General features: G+C 41.9%; 3 protein-coding genes across 3 annotated transcripts in view; 2 read left to right on the forward strand and 1 right to left on the reverse strand.

Moving 5' to 3' along the window:
* The window catches only part of sh3gl3a (SH3-domain GRB2-like 3a), a 42716-nt gene extending 37885 nt beyond the window's left edge, over positions 1–4831 (forward strand). Inside the window, exons 8-10 of the mRNA XM_038701337.1 lie at positions 622–728; positions 1716–1781; positions 3320–4831. Coding sequence (XP_038557265.1) covers positions 622–728; positions 1716–1781; positions 3320–3522 — 376 coding nt within the window. The 3' untranslated portion in view covers positions 3523–4831. The remainder of the gene's footprint in view (positions 1–621; positions 729–1715; positions 1782–3319) is intronic.
* A 5481-nt stretch (positions 4832–10312) lies between these two features.
* Positions 10313–11548, reverse strand: LOC119889898 (gap junction delta-2 protein-like). The gene has a single exon (XM_038700811.1). The coding sequence runs from the start codon at positions 11486–11488 to the stop codon at positions 10313–10315; it is 1176 nt and encodes a 391-aa protein (XP_038556739.1). The 5' UTR covers positions 11489–11548.
* A 6663-nt stretch (positions 11549–18211) lies between these two features.
* The window catches only part of zgc:158785 (uncharacterized protein LOC791214 homolog), an 11221-nt gene continuing 5550 nt past the window's right edge, over positions 18212–23882 (forward strand). The window contains exons 1-2 of the mRNA XM_038700524.1: positions 18212–18482; positions 18560–18764. Of these exons, the coding sequence (XP_038556452.1) occupies positions 18298–18482; positions 18560–18764 (390 nt within the window). The 5' untranslated portion in view covers positions 18212–18297. The remainder of the gene's footprint in view (positions 18483–18559; positions 18765–23882) is intronic.

A 23882-nucleotide genomic window follows, 5' to 3' on the forward strand; every position in this document is an offset into this window, starting at 1 on the left:
AGGCAAAATATACTTGTTTTCTTCTTACCAGGCCGCTTTTATGTAAGAGAATTTCACTAGTTTCAAGTTTTTTTGTCCTTAAGTAGCAAGTGAAATATCCTTGTTCCGTTGACAGATAATTTAGCTTCTTTTAAGTAATATTTCCCCCATTTTAATGCTTTTTTCCCTTGTTTTTGAGAGCTCACTTTTTGCAGTGAGGAACTCAGTTTAGAGAAATGTGTGTTACTAGTGAAACACACTGAAATCTGTTTCTTGTTTCCAACAACCAACAACACATTTACAATTACAGAATAAATCTGAAATTGGGATTTAAATCAGGAAATGTGTGATGAAGGGGCTGATTACCAGCCATCTCAGCTACTGATATCATGAAACTCATCACAGTTGAGCAGAAGTTTATCTGTAAACCTGTGTACATTTACCATATATAGGAGTTCAATACGGGCCCCCAGCTCATTTTTGCCCCCGGGCCCTCTAGCGAGCCCTGCCATTCTCTGACTCGAGTCCGTTTCCCTGGAGTAGCTTCAAAGAGAAACACTGTCCTAAACATAATGCCAAATCACTAAAGCAACCCTTCATGTCCTTTGATGGAACAGTTTTTTTTCTATCTTGTCATCACAGGATATCCACAGCCAGCAGCCGGCCCAAGAGAGAATTCAAACCAAAGTCCATCAGGAGCAACAATCAGCACAACGGCCTGACCTACAGCTCCTCGCTCAAATCCACCGGTACAGCTGCCGCATGTCTGTCCTTATTTTGTCTGGGTTTTGCTTTCTTTTCTCTCAGCCCCCGCCTTTTGCTTTGAGTTCTAGTTTATACTTTTATCATTTATCCCTTTCCCAATTCTTCCTGACAACATCAACACCCATCACAATATCAACATTACTTTGGTATTTAGAGTTTAAAATAAGTGGTAATTCAGTTTATAAAGGATCTTGCTAGCCCTGTACGGTCTCGCTAAATAAAGTACAGCTAATAGCAGCAATTCACATCTCTATTTTGAGAAAAACTCATGTCCTTTCAACAGGTGAATCTATATTGTGAGCCAAACTGAGTCTGCAAGCTGTCAGCAGGAACCATTTAGTTTTACTATTAATTGTAGTACTCTGTAGTATGTCTACACGTGTAGTTTTTATCGGATTTGTTTTTGTAGGCCTTCCAGAGAGTATTTATTGGGCCCATTTGATCCCTTCCCAGACAAAGCTGGCTCCAACACCGTTGTAGGTGCTGTGTCAAAGACAATGACCCAGATATTTAAAGCTGGAAACTAGATATTTATAACAAAAGGTTTTTGTTACAAACGGAGTGCATGTAGTCAAGCTCACAATTCTGTTTTCACCCAAAACTTGCTCTGCTCTTTCAAATCTGTCCTCAACTTACAGATCGATCTTAAATTTGATCTTTCAGTTGTTTTCTTGTTCATGAACTTCCATATACCTTCCGCCTGCTTCTCCTGTGTGTGTGGTTACAAGCCCTCAGAACACATTAATGTGCTTGGTCAGTACCAAGTGAAAAGGACATTTCCATCCATGAAGAAACGTTGCTGCCCTCTGCTGGTAAAAGTCAGACCAGCTAGTGTCCATGCAGTATGGAGCGGTACACTGTATATTCAAAGGGCATATTTAGGATGGTTTCTTCATCATATACTGAATGTGCATTGTTTTGTGTTGTCTTGTGCTCAACATCACCTCCATTTGTCTTCACATCTCACCCAGCTGATCATATAACCTCCGTTCCACTGTCATGGCCCGAGAGCCCCACAACCAATGGCAATATTCACCGTGAGTAACACACACTGTCTCTGCATTCACATGTGTAAATGTTAGTGGTCAACTGGGTTTCTTATCAGCTGATGGAGATGCCGATATTTAGAGAGAGGGCGGCCGATGACCGATTTATAATGCTGATATCAAAACAAATAAAAGTCATTTATAATTCCATTATTCCATGTAGATTACAATCTAATATACGTGGTTATCTTAGCCAGTAATGTGTTGTTTTAGATGGAAGTTATATTAATTAATGAAATAAAAAAATATATTGGGGAATGATGTAGATTTCAGAACTTGGCTGGTGTTGAAGGGAGAGTGGGGTACAGTTTGTCAGAAGTGACGTCATTCAGCTGCATTATTCTCTACAGTCTAACACTATATATTTAATGCTAGCCAAGTAATGGTTTTAGATTGGATCTGCTGTCATTTAGGATGATAAATCAGCCTTGTGGGTAGGGCTGGATCCGAATATTCGATCGTTGGGTACACATTAAATTTTTTATTTTGGGATTCGAATGTTGAGGGTTTTTTTCGCACGCCTGACCTCCGCTGACAGCAGTAAACTTAACACTCCCGTTCACATCAAAGGGAAAGCAAAATGAAGCCCTCAGCTGTGTGGGAGCACTTTAAACTGAGGGACGACAACGGCAGTGTGGCAGTTATGGGATTTATTTATTTTACAATTGCAATTGCGCTCATCGCGTCTGCTCTCCTTGGACGCCCGTCCGTCTAATATATTCTAATATAGTTTCTGCTCTGGACCTGCTCAGTGCAGCCTCTCACTGTGGGCTCTCAGTCTGGACTCTCAGGTAGGTACGGTTCCAACCTGCTCTGCACAGCAGGCACCAACCCGGTTCGGCACGCACCTAATCTTCCGCTGCTCCCCGGCTCAATCTCCCGTCCCTTCAACCCCACAGTAAATATTCCTCTTTTATCTAACTCCTCATTCTCTTAGTCCTGCACTAGGATCTACTAGCCTAGACATAACACAGTTAAAAACAAAGCGTTGGTAATAATAACTTGCTGTTTTAGTAAGCCTATGCTGTGAAAATTAAAAAACGGAGCGCTCTCTCTCTCTCTCTCTCTCTCTCTCACGCACATACAGACATTAATAAGCCGTCGTTATCTCTCCCCCATCGGATTCTCCCTCACTCATGTCATTGCCAGAACCTCATCAGGCAGTCCTTCTTTTGCTGTTCTGCTTATATCTGTCAAATACGTAGCTGTAGCTCGTGACAGCCAGCTTATCAACAGACGCTTAAACAATCGGGGCATAACGCGACCGCTGTTTCTTTATGTGTCTTTAATCACATAACCGGCTCTTTTCATACATACTGATACTGAACAATTAATGTTCCCTTGCGTGCACATGATTAAGGGGAAAAAAAGAGATCTATCTTATGGAAAAACGCAACACCAGTTTGATTGATATTCCCTGCACAAACCCTTCATATACTTCAGTAGCATCCAAGTTAGGAAAGCAGCCATTTCTCATGCAGGAGTGAAATATAAATTCAAAGATCTTCTAATCTCTTTGTGCGGTGCAGAGTCGGAGGTGTTGGACCAGCCGTGCTGTCGCGCCCTCTATGACTTTGAGCCAGAGAACGAGGGCGAGCTGGGCTTCAAGGAGGGGAACATCATCATCCTCACCAACCAGATAGACGAGAACTGGTATGAAGGCATGATCAACGGCGAGTCCGGCTTTTTCCCCATCAACTACGTGGAGGTCATTGTCCCCCTCCCTCAGTGAAGACCGGCACCTGGAGTCTTCTACAGACTCCCTCCTTCCTCATCACACTCAGCCTCTGCCCTCAGCTCGACTCAGGCCTGAAAATGCACAGGGCCTGCTCAGCCCGAAGCCGAAACATTTCTGTCTTCTTATTTTCAAACCGAGCCAGAGAGGTAGTAGTTTTGTCCCAAGCTGACTTAAGATCAAATGTGGCTGATCACATTGTTTTCTCTGTTGATATTTATGAACCTGAAGCCAATGGAAACCCAAGCCGTTAAGTGGTTGGACCTTTTGTGTCCTCTGGGTCTGACCGAGGTGAAAATGTCTAGCAGTCGTCAAGCTCTGTAATCCACACCGTCAGTCCTTCAGATGATGCTGGTCGAAGTTTATCATGTGGTGCTGTTTCTGCCCCCTCATCACGAAATGAGGCTCCTTATCTTTGCTTGAAGTGCACCACTGGACATCAAAACTACAAGTTATATGATTTTATTATTATAATCACATAAGGAACATAATACACAAGTTAATCCCATTAGCTTGTGTAGTTACCAGCATCTCAAATCCCCTCATAGCGGTGGCTTGAACTTCAGTGGTTCCTCGCACCATGCTGACCACGTACTACTGTAGCTAGCTTATAAGTAACCGTGCAGATAGATATGAGATTTGAGATATTTGTCTCAAAGGTTTTTGGCTCCAACCCAATACAATCGGGGTGTATGGAATTTCAGTTCAGGATTTAAGTAAGACAAGCTAAGAAAATAGGAATTGCTTTAAGTTGGGTGAACTGACCCTTTTAAAAAAGAGATGAAGACCCGATGAGTTGATGGCAAGCCTCTGAAAATCTCTCAGCCAGTGCGGCCCTTGAAGACTTTCAAGGTCCTGTATTCCACTGATTTTGTGTTTTGTATTGGTAAATTCTTTTATGTTCTGTGATATTATCAAACACAAGCCTCGAATGTTTATGATGCCTTACAAGGCCTTCAAGTGAAGTCTTGCCAAAGTTCAAGGATAATTCCAGTTTATTACAGCCTCATCAGTAATAAAACATGTACTCATCAAGTTAATTGCGGAGATTGGGAACATGTTTGTATTGCTTAAAAGAAGTCAGACGGGTCAATAAACACCAACAGTCAGACAATTAGGCAGGTTGTAAACACTAACCAATGTTTTCATATCAACACAGGGTCAAATGACTACTTGTATCTTAGGGATGCACCGAATGTTCGGCCACCGAAAGTAAAAATAGCACTTTCGGTGTTCAGCCTAATAAGTCAAAAGACCTAATAAATTTTACCGAACAATTATGTTGACATGTCGGCAGTGTGGAAGCACTTTCAAGTGTCTGAGAAAGACACAAAAGTGGCTGTTTGCAGACACTGTCCTGCTCAACTGTCTCCTAGCACATCCACTCCATCTGTGGCTGACTTCTTAGAAAAGGCAGCAAACGGTCTGACCCGCTTTGAATGTTTCTGTCACTTGTTTTTGAGAAGGCAATTAAGCCAGCTACACCTAAATTTGGACCCAGCCCCCAAAGTCTCTCCAAATCCTGTGGGAAACACTGAGTAAAAAGCACATTTTGACTATTTAATTTCTGCAATGGTAAAAAAAAGGCAAAAAAAAGGGAAAAACGTTGTTCAGTATTCGGGAAAGTTTTTGATTATATTCGGCTTCGGCCAAGAGTTTTCATATCGGTGCATCCCTATTGTATGGAGGTGTCACTTGTTGTGATGAACAAGCAGAGTTATCACCAGTTATCATCTGCAGTTCCCGTCAGCTCTAGAAAGCTAAAAGAGCATATCAGGGATTATTGACAATGTTTCAGGCGTGCTCGCTTTCAGTTTTACCCCTCAAAAAGATTTTTTACATAATCTGGACAAACTGTTCACTGCTTGTATACAACCTGTCTGATGGTCTGACTGCTATGTTTCTAACTCTGTTGGACTTTGTTGCAGCGATCTTGCCATGTTCTCTGATTTGATGAGTACACACTGTTATCATAACAGATAGAAATGAGAAAAACAACACCTGAGTAGTTATAAACCTGGATTATTGTTTAAAATGTGAAAGGAAACCTTTGATCGTGGAGGCTTTAGCTGGATGGTGCTCTTCCTGCCCACTCAAACATTCCATTGCTAGTTATTTTAGACATGCTTTTATTTTGTTAACATCTTTTGAACATTGATCACTCCTAACTCACAGAGTTAAAGTCACCGGTGTTTGAAAGCCTCCCATTCCACTGGGCTCATGGTAGACAGTACGTGATGTACATTACTACTGTGTTAGACTCTGCGTGTGTTCAGGTCGGCCTGTCTTGTGTTGTAACGCTGTACCTTACTGTTCACGTCTTTTCTCCTCCCCCAAACTGACTTTGCCCGTTTGCCTGCTGTGCTCTTAAGTGTTGCCCTGAACACGTTGTTAGACTTGTGAGGAACTGAAGTGAACTCCATCTCTCTGAATGTCCCTCTCTTTCTCTGTTTACATGCTCGGACTTATTGTGACATAATGTAAGGACTGTACTGCCCGCTCTGTGTCAGATAGGGATGAATGCCTTGTCACACTGAAACCATACGAAAGTGCTTTTTGAAATGTCGTCTGTATTGCACTGAAGCTTTAGAATCTACCTACCACACACGTTTATGGACGTGCAACTTTTTGTTTGTTAATGTTTTGTTTTTCCTTTTCTTCAGTGTTGCACTTTGCGTTACTCACAGCGGGGTTAGAATCACTACTTTATCAGATACATACATGAAGTCAACACGGTAGATACTTAGATTTATATAAGCATAGATGTTCTTTGTACTGTACTATCATGAATCCACTATCTCAATTATTGTAATGTAGATTGGAAAAATGGTTATATCACATCTTAAATCAGACGTGGAAGTAGATGAACCTTGTGAAACTCAATACTGTTGTCTTATTAGCTAGTGATAAGCTGTAGGGTAAGGAAAGGTCTGTCACTTGCCTCGCCGTGCTGACAAACCTGTTCATTTAGGAAGTCCCATCACAGCATGAGTTGGCAAAACACCTCGGGAGCCTCATACCCAGGATGCCACCAGATGAATTCAGTATAATCGACATTTCCACAGCACTAATTCTGTCTGAACATCAACAGAGTTACACAGAAATACTGTTTTCTATCTCTAATGTACTCTGCAGTTTTGTTAAAATGTTTTACATTGAAAGCTCTCCTGTTGCTTAAAGGGCATAGAGTTGCTATTGTATAAATTGGGTCTATCAAAAAATTCAATTCATTTCCTCCCTAAGCAATGTGAGGTAGCTGACATTTTGAGCACTTCCACAGCTTGGATGGGAAGGATTAACAAATGGGCTAGAAAATATCTGCTTGTTTTAGGGCTGGGCAACATGGCCAAAAATGTTATCACGATAAAAAATTCGATATTGATAATTATCATGATAAATGTCAAATCACTATTTCTATGGAGTTTAAAAGCTTATTTTTGAAAGTTTAAGAAACCAGATGCTTAGTTGTGGTTTTAAACTGTTCTTTATGGTCAGAACAAACACGTGATGCCATATAGTGGATCACTTAACAAATCTGAGGTAGAACATTCAAAACAATTATGATTAAAGTCTTTTTTAAGTAAAATTAAGTAAATTCTTTTTTCAGTCCCTTTTTCTCAGCAAAATAAATATCTTAATTGAAGCACTCTTGATTCAATTTGAACATTTACTGAACATTTGTTAGAATATAGAAAATTATATTGCGATAATTATCAGTATTGTTTTATTTATTTATTTTTATATAAAAAAGTCCAAGGTACAAGCCAATGTACATAAAAAGAAGAAATTTGGCAAGAAACATCCAAACACAGAGTCATTGATTGAGAGTTAAAGGTTACGCTTTAGAGAAAACAGCCTTTTGGATTCTGGGTCCACGTACAGCAACCACAGTATAGCATGTTTTTTGCAACAACAAAGAATTTTGAATTCACTACAGCTCCGATTTGTGGCTCTGACAAGCTTCTTTTCAATAGCAAGAGTAGTCAAGTTTCATGGGTATTGTAGTATTCAGACCCATCCGCCATGCCAAAATGATAAGACAGGATTTCTCAGAAACTATAAGTAAGACTGGTGATCATAGCATATATCTAACATCATTACATAATCCAGGAGAGTCCAGTGTGTCTGCGATAGGTAACACTGAGGATATTACTGAAAGAAACATTTGAAATGGGAATACAGAAAAGAAACAAGCCCGGCGTTGTTTTCTTATATCTACTGTAACTGGTAGGCTTTTTGTTTGAAACATTTGCAGGAAGTTAGTAATAGAAACAAAAGTAGTAGATAGTAACTTATCGGCGCTCAAGAAGTGTTTAGAGATTAATTGGTGGGTGAAAACTGAATTTCTGACACAATTGATGTTGTGCTGATGCAGTTCAGGCTGTGGAAATGCCCTTATACTGAATGTACCACGCGACTTATCGGAGCACAAGCAATTCCACCCCAACTCAGTGTTTAGCTGCATTTATTTATTTGACCACAATTTGAATACTGGCTTTTGTTTGAGAATTTACAGTACTCAAAAATGGCAATTCCACAAAACACTTTTTCCCTCCAGCAGTGTAGTTTCAAAATAATGTGAACAGACATAACCCCTGACCTAAACTCAGGTTTGGGTGTTTGTTCCAATTTGTACTCGATGGAATACATTTTTAATCTACGTTACTTTATCATACGTGGACCAGCTCCACTTCATATACAATAGAGAGACAATAAAGACAAAATTGGATATTTACTTTTAGCTTGCAATTGCTTAGATGTTGAAGACGTTGCATGACATTTGTTTTTGTTTTTGTTTTGTTTTTTTCTAAAGATTGTTATTATGGATTTTGGAGGGGGTGGGGTGGGGGGCTCCATCAGAAGGTTTAATCCAGCATTCAGTCTCCAGAAAACAGCAGTGGGAGATTTCATTTACAAGACTTTGTTTAAGAAATTGAAGTTTAAATGCAGTTATCATGAAACAAGATGAGGAACCATCCATGCTAACTATCCATTTCAAAAGTGTCGGACTTTGTTTACAGATTTACGACTGAATGCAAGATTAGCCTATTTTAAACTTTTTTTTGCCCCACAGATAGAATGACTCTTTGAAACACTAAAACAAGATCTCTGAACACTGTACCTCTGTTTGCCTTTGCAGGTCCACAAAAGTCAATTTAGAACCAACTTCTAGGCAAAAGAAACTGGCTGCGCAGTTGTGTTTTATTTTTTCAGTAGCATAATTTATGCAAAAGGTGTTTTATAGATGTTGTAAATTAATATATTGATAAATATATTGAGTAAATAAATGACAAGCAAATATTGTGCCACCATTCACATGTGTGCTTTGTTTGTGTGCATCTTGATCTGTGTATTACACCATATGGCCAAACGTATGTGGACACCCCTCTCAGCCTAAATTTGTAATGTGGCTGTTTTTCATGTTGTAGGCACCTTGTAATTTCAGTGAAGGGAAATCTGAATGTTACAGCACAACTTGTGGGCTTCTAACTTGTGTCAGCAGTTTAGGGAAGGTCCTCCTCATGTTTCAACATGACGATGCTCCCCGTGCACAAAGCCAACTCCATAAAGAAATGCTTTTGTCATAAGCACTTTAAATTAGTGGTTCCCAATCAGGGCACCCTCACAAGGACCAAATGAATTTGATTTATTAATTGCTGTTAGGATGTTAAGAAGAAAGAAGAATGTGAACAAATAAACAAATTGTCTACCCCAGCTTTAATCGAATGGATCTGAAAGTTATTGCTGGTGTAAGAAACCAATAAACAAAATACAAAAAAACGTATTTATTGTACTTTTCTCTATTCTTTGCTATTTTCTTGCTAAGTAAGTTAATACTGTATAATTTTACCTCTTTATGCCTCTGAAAGCTATGCAAGTTAAACAGTCTAATTAATGACTACTGCTTACATGCAACCTGTGATGTGGGGTAACAAATGGTAAATGGACTGCACTTATATAGCACCTTTTTACACACACCCAATTTGGGATTCAGTATCTTGCCCAAGGACACCTCGACATGCAGACTGTAGGAGCCAGGGTTTGAACCACCCTCTGATTAGTGGACAACCCACTCCACCTACTGAGTAGATATTATTTTGTATTATAAGATCACAAACAAAAAAGGTTGTGAGCCACTGCCTAAAATGATCAACACTCGTATCAGTGATCAGTCTCTAAAGGGAATATTATAAACTATTCTCTATTGACCCTCTGTGAACAGATGGATAGCACTTTTTTTTATTTCATTATAAAGTCCAAAACTGACATAGAATGGTAAACACTATTTAAAATCATACATTTTAATGTCTTCAGGCTTTAAGACTTACCCGGCATCTGCATATAAACCAGTGTTCATTGGAAAGACCGAGTATCCCTTCAGTTTCAGTTGTGAAATTAGTTTGGATTGTGTATTAAAAAGTTTTGTTTTTTTGCGTATATTTCCCAGACACAATGTCCTGGTAGTGGATACTACACAATATGTGAACAGCCTCTATAAAACGTCCGTGTGTGGATTATCCTGATTAATGGAGCCATGTTGCTGTTCATTTAAAAAAAAATCTCTATGCTGTTAACATCACACATTATATTCCATTTTTCTCCATTGCATTTCAATAGAGGTAGAAATCTCTAAATAAAAACTATCTGAATGGCTTTACTCAGGTAAAGGTAAGTAAGAAAATATGTTTCCTTGTTCCTACTAATTTGGCTGGGGACCCTTTGACTCTGGGGACCCTTTGAATTTCAAAGTGAGATCCATTGGTCTAGACAAATAAAGGCAGTGACATTATATCCAGACCTCGGCACTCTTCTGCTTGGACCCTCTGATCCCCCTCTTACTCTTCAGAGGCTGCCTCTCTCCTTTATGGGAGTTATGTCTCTCCGGTATCTCTGGTACAGTCTCTCTGTTCACAGCACAGGTCCAGTCAGGCTGGTGACCCACCACCAGGTCCAAAGTGGGCAGGGAGGTGGTGCTGGTCACGTCCCTGAAGCCTAAAAAGGATGTGAGAGAGGGGCTGTCTGGAGGGAAGGTTTTGTACCCCTCCCTCATACCTGGACAACCTCCCCAGGACGCCCTCTCCCTCAGCCTCACAGCCTGTCGGATCTTCTTCCAGCCCAGGTGGTTGAGCTCCAGAAGGTTGAGCAGGATACAGAAAACACCGACGCAAAACATGAAGAGCAGGAAGATCGTCTTCTCCGTGGGCCTAGAGACATAACAGTCCACCGGCTGGCTGCAGGGGGCCGAAGTACAAAGGAAATGAACAGGAACCTGGAAGCCAAACAGCTTCCACTGAGCCAGGACAAAGCCCACCTCCAAAACAGCCCGTAAACACACATGTAAGATGTAACATTTAGACAGAACCCCACCAGAGACCACATGACCCTCTGCAGCCCCTTCCCTGAAGGTGCAAACTCGGGCATGGCTCAGGGGCACCATGTTGTTGGGGTCTCCCTTCTGAAGGCCCTGGGCGGTGATGCCCTCCAGCACATCTGCCAGGCTGTGACCTAGATGCTTATGAGAGCGGATGGAGCAGCTGTCTGAGTCGCAGCTCCGATCATACACCTCCCGTCCATCGCCTTGCCCTACATCTGGGCCTGCCTGCCCTGGGATGGCCCCGGGTTCTTGCCCCTGCCTCCGGGTGGTGTTGTGAGGCATCTTGGACAGGTTGTGCCACGTGTAGATGATGAAGCAGAGGGACGGCGTGGAGACGCTGATGATGTGGAAGACCCAGAAGCGAGGTTGCGAAATGGGCGCAAACGCGTCGTAGCAAACTGTGGAACACCCCGGCTGCAGCGTGTTGCACACGAACATCTCCTGCTCATCGGTATACACATCCTCAGTTGCCACGGCGACTATGAGCAGCCGGAAGATAACCATTACGGTGAGCCACAGGCGACCGATCATGGTGGAGTGCTGGTGAACAGCATCCAGGAGACGTTTGAGCAGGGTCCACTCCGTCATGGTGGCCTGTGGCTGCCGGCTGCTCTGGACTCCTCCTGAATTCTTACACTGTCGGACTTACTGACATAACTAACTTAAATCACCCTGTTTGTGGATATCAAGCTGGTGGTAAGAATACCACCCTACCTTCCGTTCTTGAGTTTGTTTCTCAATTCTAGAAAGTCCTAGTTCTCATTTCTTAGTCAGAAGGTTCTTCTAAAATCAGAGCAGCTACCCTCCCTGGCTGAAGCCTGTAGTAGACGTCCTCTCTCTGCCTGACTGTTGGCCAGCCCTGCTTGGCTGTCTTGACAGAAGTGGAGCCATTGCAAGAGAGAGCCACCCCATCTTTCAAAGATAAGGATGTCCACTTGACATGAGTCACTTGGCACACTCACTCCTCTCTTGTCTATAGGATTCCCATTTTAAAACGCAGAGACATCACCCTTCCTCTACTGGAGGACCTGCTGATAGTGCAGACTGATCGAGCATTCTTCACAGATTAGTCCTCTGAAAGCTAATGGGCTCTTCCTTTAATGGAGAGGCATATTTTAAATGATGACCAGTACACAGGAGCATGCTCAACTGATTCAGAACAACACACAGTGGCCGCTGTTATGTACAAAAACAACACATCAAGAAGTTTGTGTCAGGACACATGACAGAGCAAAATAATTCAGAAATACATTTTTGACTGGAAGAAATCTGGCTTTCCAGAATTCAGTCTGGTGTGTGTGGTGGGGTTTTCTGTTCCAGGTCTTGTTTTGACTGCTCCCCTCCAGCCACTTGCCAATAGCCTTATTATCTTATCTGTGTTTTAAAAAAAGACCCTTGAAAGGTCTGCTAGCATGAAATTGTCGTGTCTCCCAGATAACACAGTCCTTACTTCAAACAGTCCTGGCAAACCCTGTCCGAGTTTCTGTCTCAGAGCTGCCCTGCCCACTTTCTATTTATGACATGAACAGAAAAATGTGGTGTTGCATAAGATAAAAATGTCTCAAGCTCTCTTTTTTATTCTTTACATAACTTCTTTCATCACTTTTCTGGTGCAGAAATGGTGCAACGCCATGGATGATTCCAAGGGGACTGTCTGAAAGGGCTGTTATCAGCATGTGTATGATTCATTGCAACTACAAGGAACATGTATTTTATTGATGTGGTTCTAAGGGCAAAACCAATATCTATAACTTACACACAATCAAAATAAATGTTACAGAAGATACCTTAAAAAAAATCAGTAGATACTAGTGATACTGCTTCATCCAGTTCTCTGTAAGCCATCGTAACACCTGAGATTGTGCAGCTGTTTTCTTAAGCATTAAGCTTTCTTTAAACCATTCCACAAACATCCACATTTATTTGTCAATCAGCTCACATTCAGCCAAATTATGACAGTATAAGAGCTTACCTGAGAGCTTGCAGGGCCACCTGCCTCAAGCTGCTGTTACTAGGATATTCCTGATAAATGGAACTAATGACAGACTGGCAATCAGTTAGGCATGTTTTGGTAAATAATATTATAAAGCATTTGAATAAAGGCCAATGGTATAATGATCCTTCTACTTTGGGGGTGAGGGATGGCTACACAAGTTACTAAAGGACCATTGTTTGTTAATCTGCATGAACCTTATGTGGAGTAAAAGACTGTTGAAATATAGAATTCAAATTAAATGATCATGTTCCTACCGTCCATACCCAAAGTTGGATGAAGCAGACGAAGCTATGATGGAAGGTTTCTCATCATTCAGTGTGAACAGATAGAAACATTTCTGACTTTAGATGTCGTAGGATGACACATCATACAAACTGCTTCATTTGCATACTGAACCCATGACATATTATTTTTACTTCTATCAAGAATAATACTTGTGCTTGAGCACTGTCTCTGTCGTGATGATGACGGCGTACAGGTGAAGCTTGAATCACACAGTGTGAGTGAATGTCCAGACAGCCTCCTACAGTGCTTTTGTCTACTATCGATCCAGACCGAGGCACACTCTGGATTAACATCTTTTAATGGCTGTTTTGGGACCTTATGAAGCGAGGGATCGATGGACTGGAGAGTGGCCCCTCGCTCCAGTCCTGAGCTGGATTAGAGAGGGCCCCAGTCTCATCTAACACAATGCAAATGGAGGAGGGGGGTTGAAGGTTCTGCCGATTGCAAGCAGACCTTGACTAAAAGCCAGACACAACATCGGCAGACACAGACGTGCAGCCGGAGGCAGCCTCCAATGGGCCTGCACCCAGCGCTGACACAGAAAGGACAGGAAGTATGGCAGGATGGGGAACTGCGTACATCTGTTCCAGCATGTCTGGGGCTCTGCGTGCTGCTGTCCCCCCTGTCAAAGGAATTATTCACCCTTTCAGTCTGTTCATGAAGGAATTCCCAATGATGTGTGCTCCCTCTGGGCTTTGTCAGGAGCAGCCAGGGAATGAATAACAGACAGGATTAGAGGGAAACGGGAGAAAGAGAGGGACAGGCTGCTTTGCCAGTCAGATAAAGTCTTGCTCTTTCTCCTCAATGCTGAAGAGTTATTTTTGAGCAGGACTTTTATCTGAACTTGTTTGGCGGAAGAGGAAGAAAGAGAGAACGGACTATAAATATGAATGGAAGGGCTTCCCTTGGCTTAGCTCCGAATGTGCTCCAGACGGACAAGTTTTACTTTATTAAAAATGTGTAGCCTCAACTCAAAAACAATTCTAAAATCTGATCCTAAATCTGAAAACAATCATAAATGACTATCTATCTTTTGTGTTTTTTCACAGTGCCCTCAGTACACCTACAGCTGTTTTTACAGATAGGGACAAGGGAAATGTACTGCCACGTCTATATCAGTAAAGCTATAAATCACAATGCTACATTTTCCGTCAGTTCTGCTTTTTAGATATACAGCTGGCTGTTTGAACTGCTTTATGTTACATGACATCGGGCGAAGGGCGGGGTACACCCTGGACAGCTCGCCAATCCATCGCAGGGCTACAAATAGACAAACAACCAGTCCAACTCACACTCACGGACAATTTAGGGTCACCAATCAACATAGGCTACATGTCTATGGATGGTGGGAAGAAGCCGGAGCACCCGGAGAGAACCCACGCAGACACGGGGAGAACATGCAAACTCCCCACAGAAAGGCCTGGAACGACCAAGGTTCGAACCCACGACCTTCTTGCTATGAGGTCACAGTGCTAACCGCTGCACCACCGCGCCCAACAATAGTCTTAATAATACAAATTAAAAAGTGCCTAAGACAACAACAACAACAAAGAAAGACAACATTATTAGATATAAGTGTTTAGTTAGTGATTTCCAGAGGATTGTCTTTTGAAAGCAATGCTCAGCTGAAATTATTCATTTGTTTTTCACTTATTTATTTGTTTTCTATAATGTAAACACATTATACACAACTTTTGGTGCTTAGCTGACCCGTTGTGTGCACTAACCAGACTCACATGTTTGTTTAACAATTAATTGAAATCCATCATTTGGGAGAGTAACCAATTAAACACTGTCTCTATTTTTCCTGCAAATAAAGACAGTGTTGGTATGGTGTGGTATCTGGCTCCAAGACGTTAGCTGCAGATCCTGTATGCTGCGAGGTGGGGGCTTCATGGATTGTTTGTCCAGCACAGCCTACAGATGCTTGATTGGATTGAGATATGGAGAATTTGGAGGCCAAATCAAAACGATGAACTCATTGTTGTTTTCCTCAAACTGTTCCTCAACCATTTTTGCTTTGTGGCAGGGCGCATTATCCTGCTGAAAGAGGCCACTGCCATCAGGGAATACCGTTTCCATGAAAGGGTGCAAATAGCCTGAAACACTGTGTTTTGTCCATTTTCAATTTAGACCGCTGTGCCAGGTTACAGGGCTCTACGTCTGACTCGCGTGTGTAAGTGACCACAAATATAAGCCCAAGCCGCTCATTTCCTGTGATTATTTATTTAAAAAACAAACAAACAACAAAAATGGCTTTCAAACTTAACATGAGGTCAAAGACTGTGTCGGTCCTCTCTCATTAGTGTCCGCCCCTAGGTTAGGACCCAAAGGACCTCTCCAGACACACCTCTTCCTCCTTCCACAGCTGACTGAAATCTGAGTTAATTAATCAGAACAGCTAAATACATAAACAATTAATAAATCCAAATGACTATTCTCAAAATAAGTCATTTAAATGCTAAAATAATTGAACACAAGAAATTGGCTTCAACACAGTGTTTAGGTAGGTGTGAAGTGTCAAAGTAACGTCTACATGAATGGCAGGACCCAAGGGTTCTGACACCTTTTTATGAGAACCAGCATCAATTTTTTCAGTAATTTGACCTTCAGTAGCTCGTCTGTTGGATCGGACCAGGTGGGCCAACCTTTGCTCCCCCACATGCATTCATGAGTCTTGACCTACCATGACCCTGTCGCCGGTTCATAGCTTTTCCTTTCTTGGAATACTTTTGATACTACTGACCACTGCAGACCAGGAACACCCCACAAGAGCTGCAGTTTTGGAGATGCTCTGGCCCAGTCGTCTACCCATCCCAATTTAACCCTTTGCTCAAATCCTTACGCTTACCCATTTTTCCTTCCAACACATCAACTTTGAGGACAAAATGTTCACTTCTGCCTACTATATCCCACCCACTGACAGGTGTAACGTCATAATCAGTGTTATTCACTTCACCTGTCGGTGGTCAAAATGTAATGGCTTGTTTGTATGATGCTTTGGCAATATTGTTGTTACACATTCATGCCAATAAAGCTAATTTGAATAGAATTGAGGTATAAATCAAAAAAGACAGACATACAATATCCCTGTCATATAGCAAACACAACAACAAAAACAACAACAACAACAGCAACAACAACAACAACAACAACACAGTCTGATGTCCTTCCTCATCTGTGTTGGCAGCTTTAGACTCCACCAGACTTAACTGGAGCTGGGAGGCCGGTGAAAGGCTCACTCTGCTGCCTGCCTGGTACACCCCTAACAGGATTAAGGGGGGGTGTGGTGAGGTGGTGCTCCCGCTTCATGTAACTCACTCTGATGTGATTTCCATTTGTCTGGCCTGGCCCTTACCTTCCCCTCTGTCTAATCCTTCACTGTTCTCACCGCCATCCGTCAACCACGCTAATCTGCAGGCAGGCTTTAGGAGGAGAGGCTACACACACAGACAGACACTGTGCAAAACACCAAGGGAAAGGGCTGGTTTTCACTGTAAGGGAGCACACAGAGTGTTTGTGGATATCAAGCTGGTGGTAAGAATACTGTTTGTTTGTTTTCACGACTTGACTTACTTTATACAAGGTGTTGATTGAATCCTGTTGGCTTAGCTGTCATTAGCCCCTCTGCATGTGTGCTTGGCTCTGCTCTGCAACAGTTCAATGTTGTGTTTCATGTTTCACTGCCTCTGTGTTTGTGATGAACAGGTGCTTGTCATGAACAGAGTTTGATATCATGCATATTATTTTAAATGAGTAAAATTAGCATTCATCTGGAGCTGTGTTTGTGTCCACCTGATGAATGTAAGTCCAATATTCACATGAAAGTTGCAAACTTTGTCTGTCTGTGCAGGTGGTGTTAAAGTACCAAAGATTTTCACTAAAGAGCTTCTGGAAATGTGGCTGAAAAGAGCAGTGAGAGTGAAACAAAGTAGTAAAGTAACAGGCCGCAATATCCAGAATCATTAATTAGTTAGGATGTGGGTTAACATTTTCTGCCTGCAGTACGCTTCTAGTAGCTTTCACTGAAATGTTGATGAGAGGAGTCAGACTGAACCAAAGTGTTGCAGGTCACAATTATGAGCTAAAAGAGGTGTAAATGCTCCCGAGAGGTGAGGGGAACTGCAGAGACGGTGATGATTCTCAGTGGGTTCATCACTCTGTGTGACACCTTTCACATGACACATTCATTCAATCCATTGTTAATAAGAGATATTGATTAGTGCAGCCTTAGAAGACTCAGTTGCATGACCTAGTTGGCACCAGATGCTCTGGTTAGTTTTAATTAAGCAAATACTTCCTGATTGAAATAGATATAGATTGATAGATTGTGGTCTTACAGAGACCTGTACCAAAACCTGAGCTCACTCAGATTGTATCTGGAAACCAGCCCGATGGCGACTAGCTAGAACTAGAGAACTAGACACTAGCACTAGTTCTGGACAGATGGATAAACTGTTGTTTGTCAAGAAATAGTTACAAAACATAACTCCCCATAAAACCACACATTGTGATTTCTACATTTCTGTTGTGTCCTTTCACTTGGACATAGATCGAGGCTTCCTGCTTTCCTCTGCCTCCAGTCATTGTGTTAAGCTAGCTAGGCTAACCACGTCTAGACTCCAGCTACACACTTAATACACAGACAGGAGATTTATATCAATCTCCTTATCAGAAAGAAAGTTAATAAGCGTATTTCCCCTAATCTTTAAATATTCATTTGAATCCTAATTTATTTTTGTCATACAGCCTACTGTTTAAGGAAAAGAAAGTTAGTAGTAAGTTGTCAGGTACTGAAAATCATATATTGTATCATACTGGCAGCTGCATTAGTGATTGTGAAAATACCAAAGTACTAAATGTAAATGGTCATCACTATCCCTTTGTGTACATAGTCTCATTCACCCCAAAATACCTGGCTCTGATAATAGTTACCACCTGGTGTTCTACCTCTGCTGCCTGTCAGATCTCTCCAAGAGACGAGCCAAATGCTTCCAAACCTCACTATGCTTCCTGCTTCCACAGAGACATGAGTGACCGCATCTCATCTGAGCTGCCCACTCTGCAGTTTGCTGAGGCTTGGATCTAACAGATGTGATGCTCCTGACATGAGTGAATGGCCCCTTATATAGCAGACATGACAGCAGAGAAACCCCCTGGCCCATGGGTATCCAGCCCTGTGGGGGAGGTCAAGTTAATGCCTGAACACGGGCTGGAGGAGGAACTCAACAGCTGCAACCAAGAAGTAACGCACTATCACACAGACACGCCCACTGAGGAATGTGCAGCAATCATTGACAGGTAACATCCAATTTTTATCAGGGTAGAAACAACACTCACATATGAATATTTACTGCATGTTGTCTATTGTGTGCCAGTCTGCACAGCGAGGAGCCGTTCTGTAGGATCTGCCATGAAGGCAGGTCCTCGGGGGAGCTACTGTCCCCCTGCGAGTGCTCTGGTAGCCTGGCCATGGTGCACCGGTCTTGCCTGGAGCACTGGCTCACCGCCTCCAACAGCAGCCACTGTGAACTCTGCCACCACCAGTTTGCACTCGAGCGCCTGCCGAAACCTCTCACTGAGGTAGGCCATTGCAATACACAGCATGGTGATTTAGTGACACCGTAGCTCATCAACACACTGCTTCCCAGCATTTCATTCTTAAAGGGTTTTATTGGGCCAGGCTTTGAGATATCAGTCTGAGAGGTTTTGAGATTTCTTTCTCCACCCCTATAAGATGGGCAAATCACTAAAATCTTAAAACCTGGACAAATAAAACCCAAACTATTTGAATAGCTTGATACCACCAGAGCCAAGTGAGAAAATATATTTGTTATTTGGATGAACCAAGTTTACTTTATGGGTTGCTTCCACACTACTCAAGTATATACTGCCCTCTCATCCTATTCTTAGCTGAAGATGTATTAAGATCCCACTGGACATGCATTGAGATAAAAACACTGACGTGTAGACTTTGAGTCTTGGTTAGGGCTAAATTGTATTTTTTTATATACCACCTATTAAAATGAGGAGGACCTGCAAAATGATTGTCTGCAGGGCACTGAATTTTTAAAGGAAAACATACCTAATAACTACATGATAAATATCTATTTGAGATGGTCCACTTAAATGTGTGTCAAAGCCCTGACTGATTGAAGGAAATAGTGTCCCCAGCTGTATAGCAGTACAGTTTTAGAGCCATTATTGATTGAACAAAACTGAGTGAGACTTGATGGGAAATAAAAATGAAGCCTCGGTAGATTTGCCCTTGCTTATGATTTCTCTGTTCAAAGTAAAGTCAGGTAATACAGAATGAGGAAAATCCAAGGCCAGGGTGCTGGGGTGTCAGCTGTGCTTAAAGGCTTTTTAAACTTTACTATACAGGATACCGGAGCCTTACATTTCCCCTTTTCTAGCACACATAACCTTTGTCTCCACTTTGTTTCACATTTTTAGAGACAACATTATTTGCTTTCTTTCCACAAGGTAGATGAGTATTGTTAAGAACGAGATTTATCGCCCTACGGCTGGATGCCTCTACTATCCAGTCAGGTTGCAGCTTATGTCCATGTCTGTCCAGACTCGTAAAATGTAGGTAGTGAATAGAAGATAATGAATAAAAAGGTTTAAAGTTTATTTTTTAGGTTAAATGGAAGACTCCAGATTCCAGTGAACATACCACATTGTTAAACTGGTTAATGAAGGATTATCATAGATGTTTTGGCTGAACAGGTACACATGTACTGGATCACTATGTAAAGACGGATTCTTATAGAGTATCGCTAAACAAATTGTGGTGCTTTTGTTTCCTCCTGGCATTTTAAGATACAAAACCTCTCTATGAGCTGTATGTGACACTCACTCACTCATTTATAATTAGCTGCGCGCATGCACCAACATGTTGTTTGCAGTCACATGATTCGGATGACGCTCGAAATTCAGAATGAGGCAGGAAGTTAAGGGCAGACTGGACGAGATATTGTTTACTCATTTGTTCGTCCCCGTCAGCATGTGTATGAAATGTTGACTGTTAATGTTAAAATACCCTCTGCTCTTTGTGGTGGACAAACTCCATTCCAAAGGCAGGTGTTTTATTGTACAGACATATTTTGTCCCATTAAAAACTTCAGCCACACCATCACTAAGACTCTTTTCTGATTCGCTTTGATCTACAGGCACAGTTGGCACATGATATTTACTCAGTTACATCATTAACTAACCTGTGATTAAGTGTTAGTCACGTTAGTAAACCACTGACTGGCCGGGTCCCACTGAAGTCACAGATTTCTTGATACCCAGTAGGCCTGCTCTTTTTTTCTCAATGACACAGCAGATGTCAGTGGGAGGAGTCTCTTGGCAAGTCACTGCTTTCACGTTGGAGGACCTGCTGCTGTTAGCTGGACCGCATGTACCCCTAAAGCCACTTAGCCTGAGAGCCAGATTAGATGGTGTTTCCTTCCCTTGCTGCTCTGTAGAGGAGAGTACTGGAGTGTTATTAGTGGCCTCCTCGTATTCCTGCTCTTCCTGTTGCATGTGTGGTCGCAGCCAGTAATCTGCTGATTAAGCACCATGTGCTCCGCCAGGTTAAGCTACACAGTGAAAAGCATAAGCCCGTTGTCAGGAAATGCTGGGCACATGCACAAGCATGCACAGAAACACTGGTACAGTACATTTGGTGATGTAGTACAGCTCAATGTGTCTGGAGACAGGTTCTATATTGTAACAGCAGACATACATGGTGATGTCACTTACAGTTGCGCTTATATGTTTACATACCATGGCAGAAAATTTGAAATTTTGGCATTGATTTTGAAAATATCACTCATCAAGGAAATGAACTGTCTTTGATTTAAGGATAGTGATCACATGAAGACATTTGAATGTTTGGCCTTGTTACAGAAACACAAAGTGACACAGGTGAGTGAAAATGGCAATTAAAGGTTAATTTCCCACACCTGTGGCTTTTTAAATTGCAATTAGTATCTGTGTATAAATAGTCAATGAGTTTGTGAGCTCTCACGTGGATGCAGGCTAGATACTGAGACCCAAAAGACCTGCGTAACAAGGTATGGGAACTTTATAAAGATGGAAAAGCTTATAGAAATGTGCCAAAGCCTTGCATATGCCAGTAAGTACTGTTCAGTCATTTATTAAGAAGTGGAAAAATCGGGGGAAGAAGGATTTCAGCCAAAACTGCGAGAAGAATTATTTGAGATACAAAGAAAAACCCAAAGGTAACGTCAGGACAAACACTGGCTGCTCTGCAAAAAGATGGTGTGGTTGTTGCGAGCACAATATGACGATACTTGAAACGATATGAGCTGCATGATCAAGTTGCCAGAAAAAAGCCTTTACTGCGCCAGTGTCAATATGGACAATATGCCCAACAACACTTTGACCCGCCTCACAGCTTGTGGCACACAGTAATTTGGATTGATGAGACTAAAAAGAGCTTTATGGTCACAACCATAAGTGTTATGTTTGGAGAGGGGTCAACAAGGCCTATAGTGAACAGAACACCATCCCCACTGTGGAGCATGGTGGTGGCTCACTGATGTTTTGTGGGGGTGAAGGCAAAGGGAATCTTGTGAAAATTAATGGCAAGATGAATGCAGCATGTTATCAGACAATCTCAAAACGTGCAGTTCATGCAAGATGACCAAAGCTTTTGCCTGACCCGGAGGCATTTTGCCAAGATGAATGGGCAGCTATAGCACCTGCAAGAATTCGGGGCCTCATAGACAACTATTACAAAAGACTGCACACTGTCATTTGATGCTAAAGGTGTATATACACAGTAATGAGAACTAAGGTATGCAGACTTTTCTTTGTTTTGTTTTGATTGTGCCATTCTGTTATGACCTACAGTTCAATGTGAATCCCATAAGATATAAAAGATGTGTTTTGCCTGGACACTCATGTTTTCACATACACATGCACATATATATAATCAGTGAAAGTATTCGGCCCCCTTGAACTTTTCGACCTTTTGCCACATTGCAGGTTTCAAATATAAAGATATAAAACTGTAATTTTTTGTGAAGAATCAACAACAAGTGGGACACAATTATGAAGTGGAAAGAAATTTATTGGATATTTCAAACCTTTTTAACAAATGAAAAACTGAAAAATTGGGCGTGCAAAATTATTCAGCCCCTTTACTTTCAGTGCAGCAAACTCTCTCCAGAAGTTCAGTGAGGATCTCTGAATGATCCAATGTTGACCTAAATGACTAATGATGATAAATAGAATCCACCTGTGTGAAATCAAGTCTCCGTATAAATGCACCTGCTCTGTGATAGTCTCAGAGGTCCGTTTAAAGCGCAGAGAGCATCATGAAGAACAAGGAACACACCAGGCAGGTCCGAGATACTGTTGTGGAGAAGTTTAAAGCCAGATTTGTATACAAAAAGATTTCCCAAGCTTTAAACATCCCAAGGAGCACTGTGCAAGCGATAATATTGAAATGGAAGGAGTATCAGACCACTGCAAATCTACGAAGACCCGGCCGTCCCTCTAAACTTTCAGCTCATACAAGGAGAAGACTGATCAGAGATGCAGCCAAGAGGCCCATGATCACTCTGGATGAACTGCAGAGATCTACAGCTGAGGTGGGAGACTCTGTCCATAGGACAACAATCAGTCGTATACTGCATAAATCTGGCCTTTAGAAGAGTGGCAAGAAGAAAGCCATTTCTTAAAGATATCCATAAAAAGTCTCGTTTAAAGTTTGCCACAAGCCACCTGGGAGACACACCAAACATGTGGAAGAAGGTGCTCTGGTCAGATGAAACCAAAATCGAACTTTTTGGCAACAATGCAAAAGGTTATGTTTGGCGTAAAGGCAACACAGCTCATCACCCTGAACACACCATCCCCACTGTCAAATATGGTGGTGGCAGCATCATGGTTTGGGCCTGCTTTTCTTCAACAGGGACAGGGAAGAGGGTTAAAATTGATGGGAAGATGGATGGAGCCAAATACAGGACCATTCTGGAAGAAAACCTGATGGAGTCTGCAAAAGACCTGAGACTGGGACGGAGATTTGTCTTCCAACAAGACAATGATCCAAAACATAAAGCAAAATCTACACTGGAATGGTTCACAAATAAACATATCCAGGTGTTAGAATGGCCAAGTCAAAGTCCAGACCTGAATCCAATCGAGAATCTGTGGAAAGAACTGAAAACTGCTGTTCACAAACGCTCTCCATCCAACCTCACTGAGCTCGAGCTGTTTTGCAAGGAGGAATGGGCAAAAATTTCAGTCTCTCGATGTGCAAAACTGATAGAGACGTACCCCAAGCGACTTACAGCTGTAATCGCAGCAAAAGGTGGCGCTACAAAGTATTAACTTAAGGGGGCTGAATAATTTTGCACGCCCAATTTTTTAGTTTTTTATGTTAAAAAAGTTTGAAATATCCAATAAATTTCGTTCCACTTCATGATTGTGTCCCACTTGTTGTTGATTCTTCACAAAAAATTACAGTTTTATATCATTATGTTTGAAGCCTGCAATGTGGCAAAAGGTCGAAAAGTTCTCAAGGCACTGTATATATAGGGATGTCTTCTTAGGTCTGTGTGTGTCCAGACTGTGTCAGGTTAGCATTGTTGCACCTGTTGGGTGGGACCTTAATCATCCTTATTTATTCATGGGTCCAGTGACCTCAGTTCTGCCCAGCTTCAACGTGACGTCTAATCA

This window comes from Micropterus salmoides, unplaced genomic scaffold (genome assembly GCF_014851395.1).
Source record: "Micropterus salmoides isolate LMB-PRFRI ecotype aquatic unplaced genomic scaffold, ASM1485139v1 Ms_hic_scaffold_6, whole genome shotgun sequence".
Lineage (NCBI taxonomy): Eukaryota > Metazoa > Chordata > Actinopteri > Centrarchiformes > Centrarchidae > Micropterus > Micropterus salmoides.

Bases quoted from the DNA above. Each gene is read 5' to 3' on its own strand.
- LOC119889898 (XM_038700811.1), bottom strand. From the start codon at position 11,488: ATGACGGAGTGGACCCTGCTCAAACGTCTCCTGGATGCTGTTCACCAG.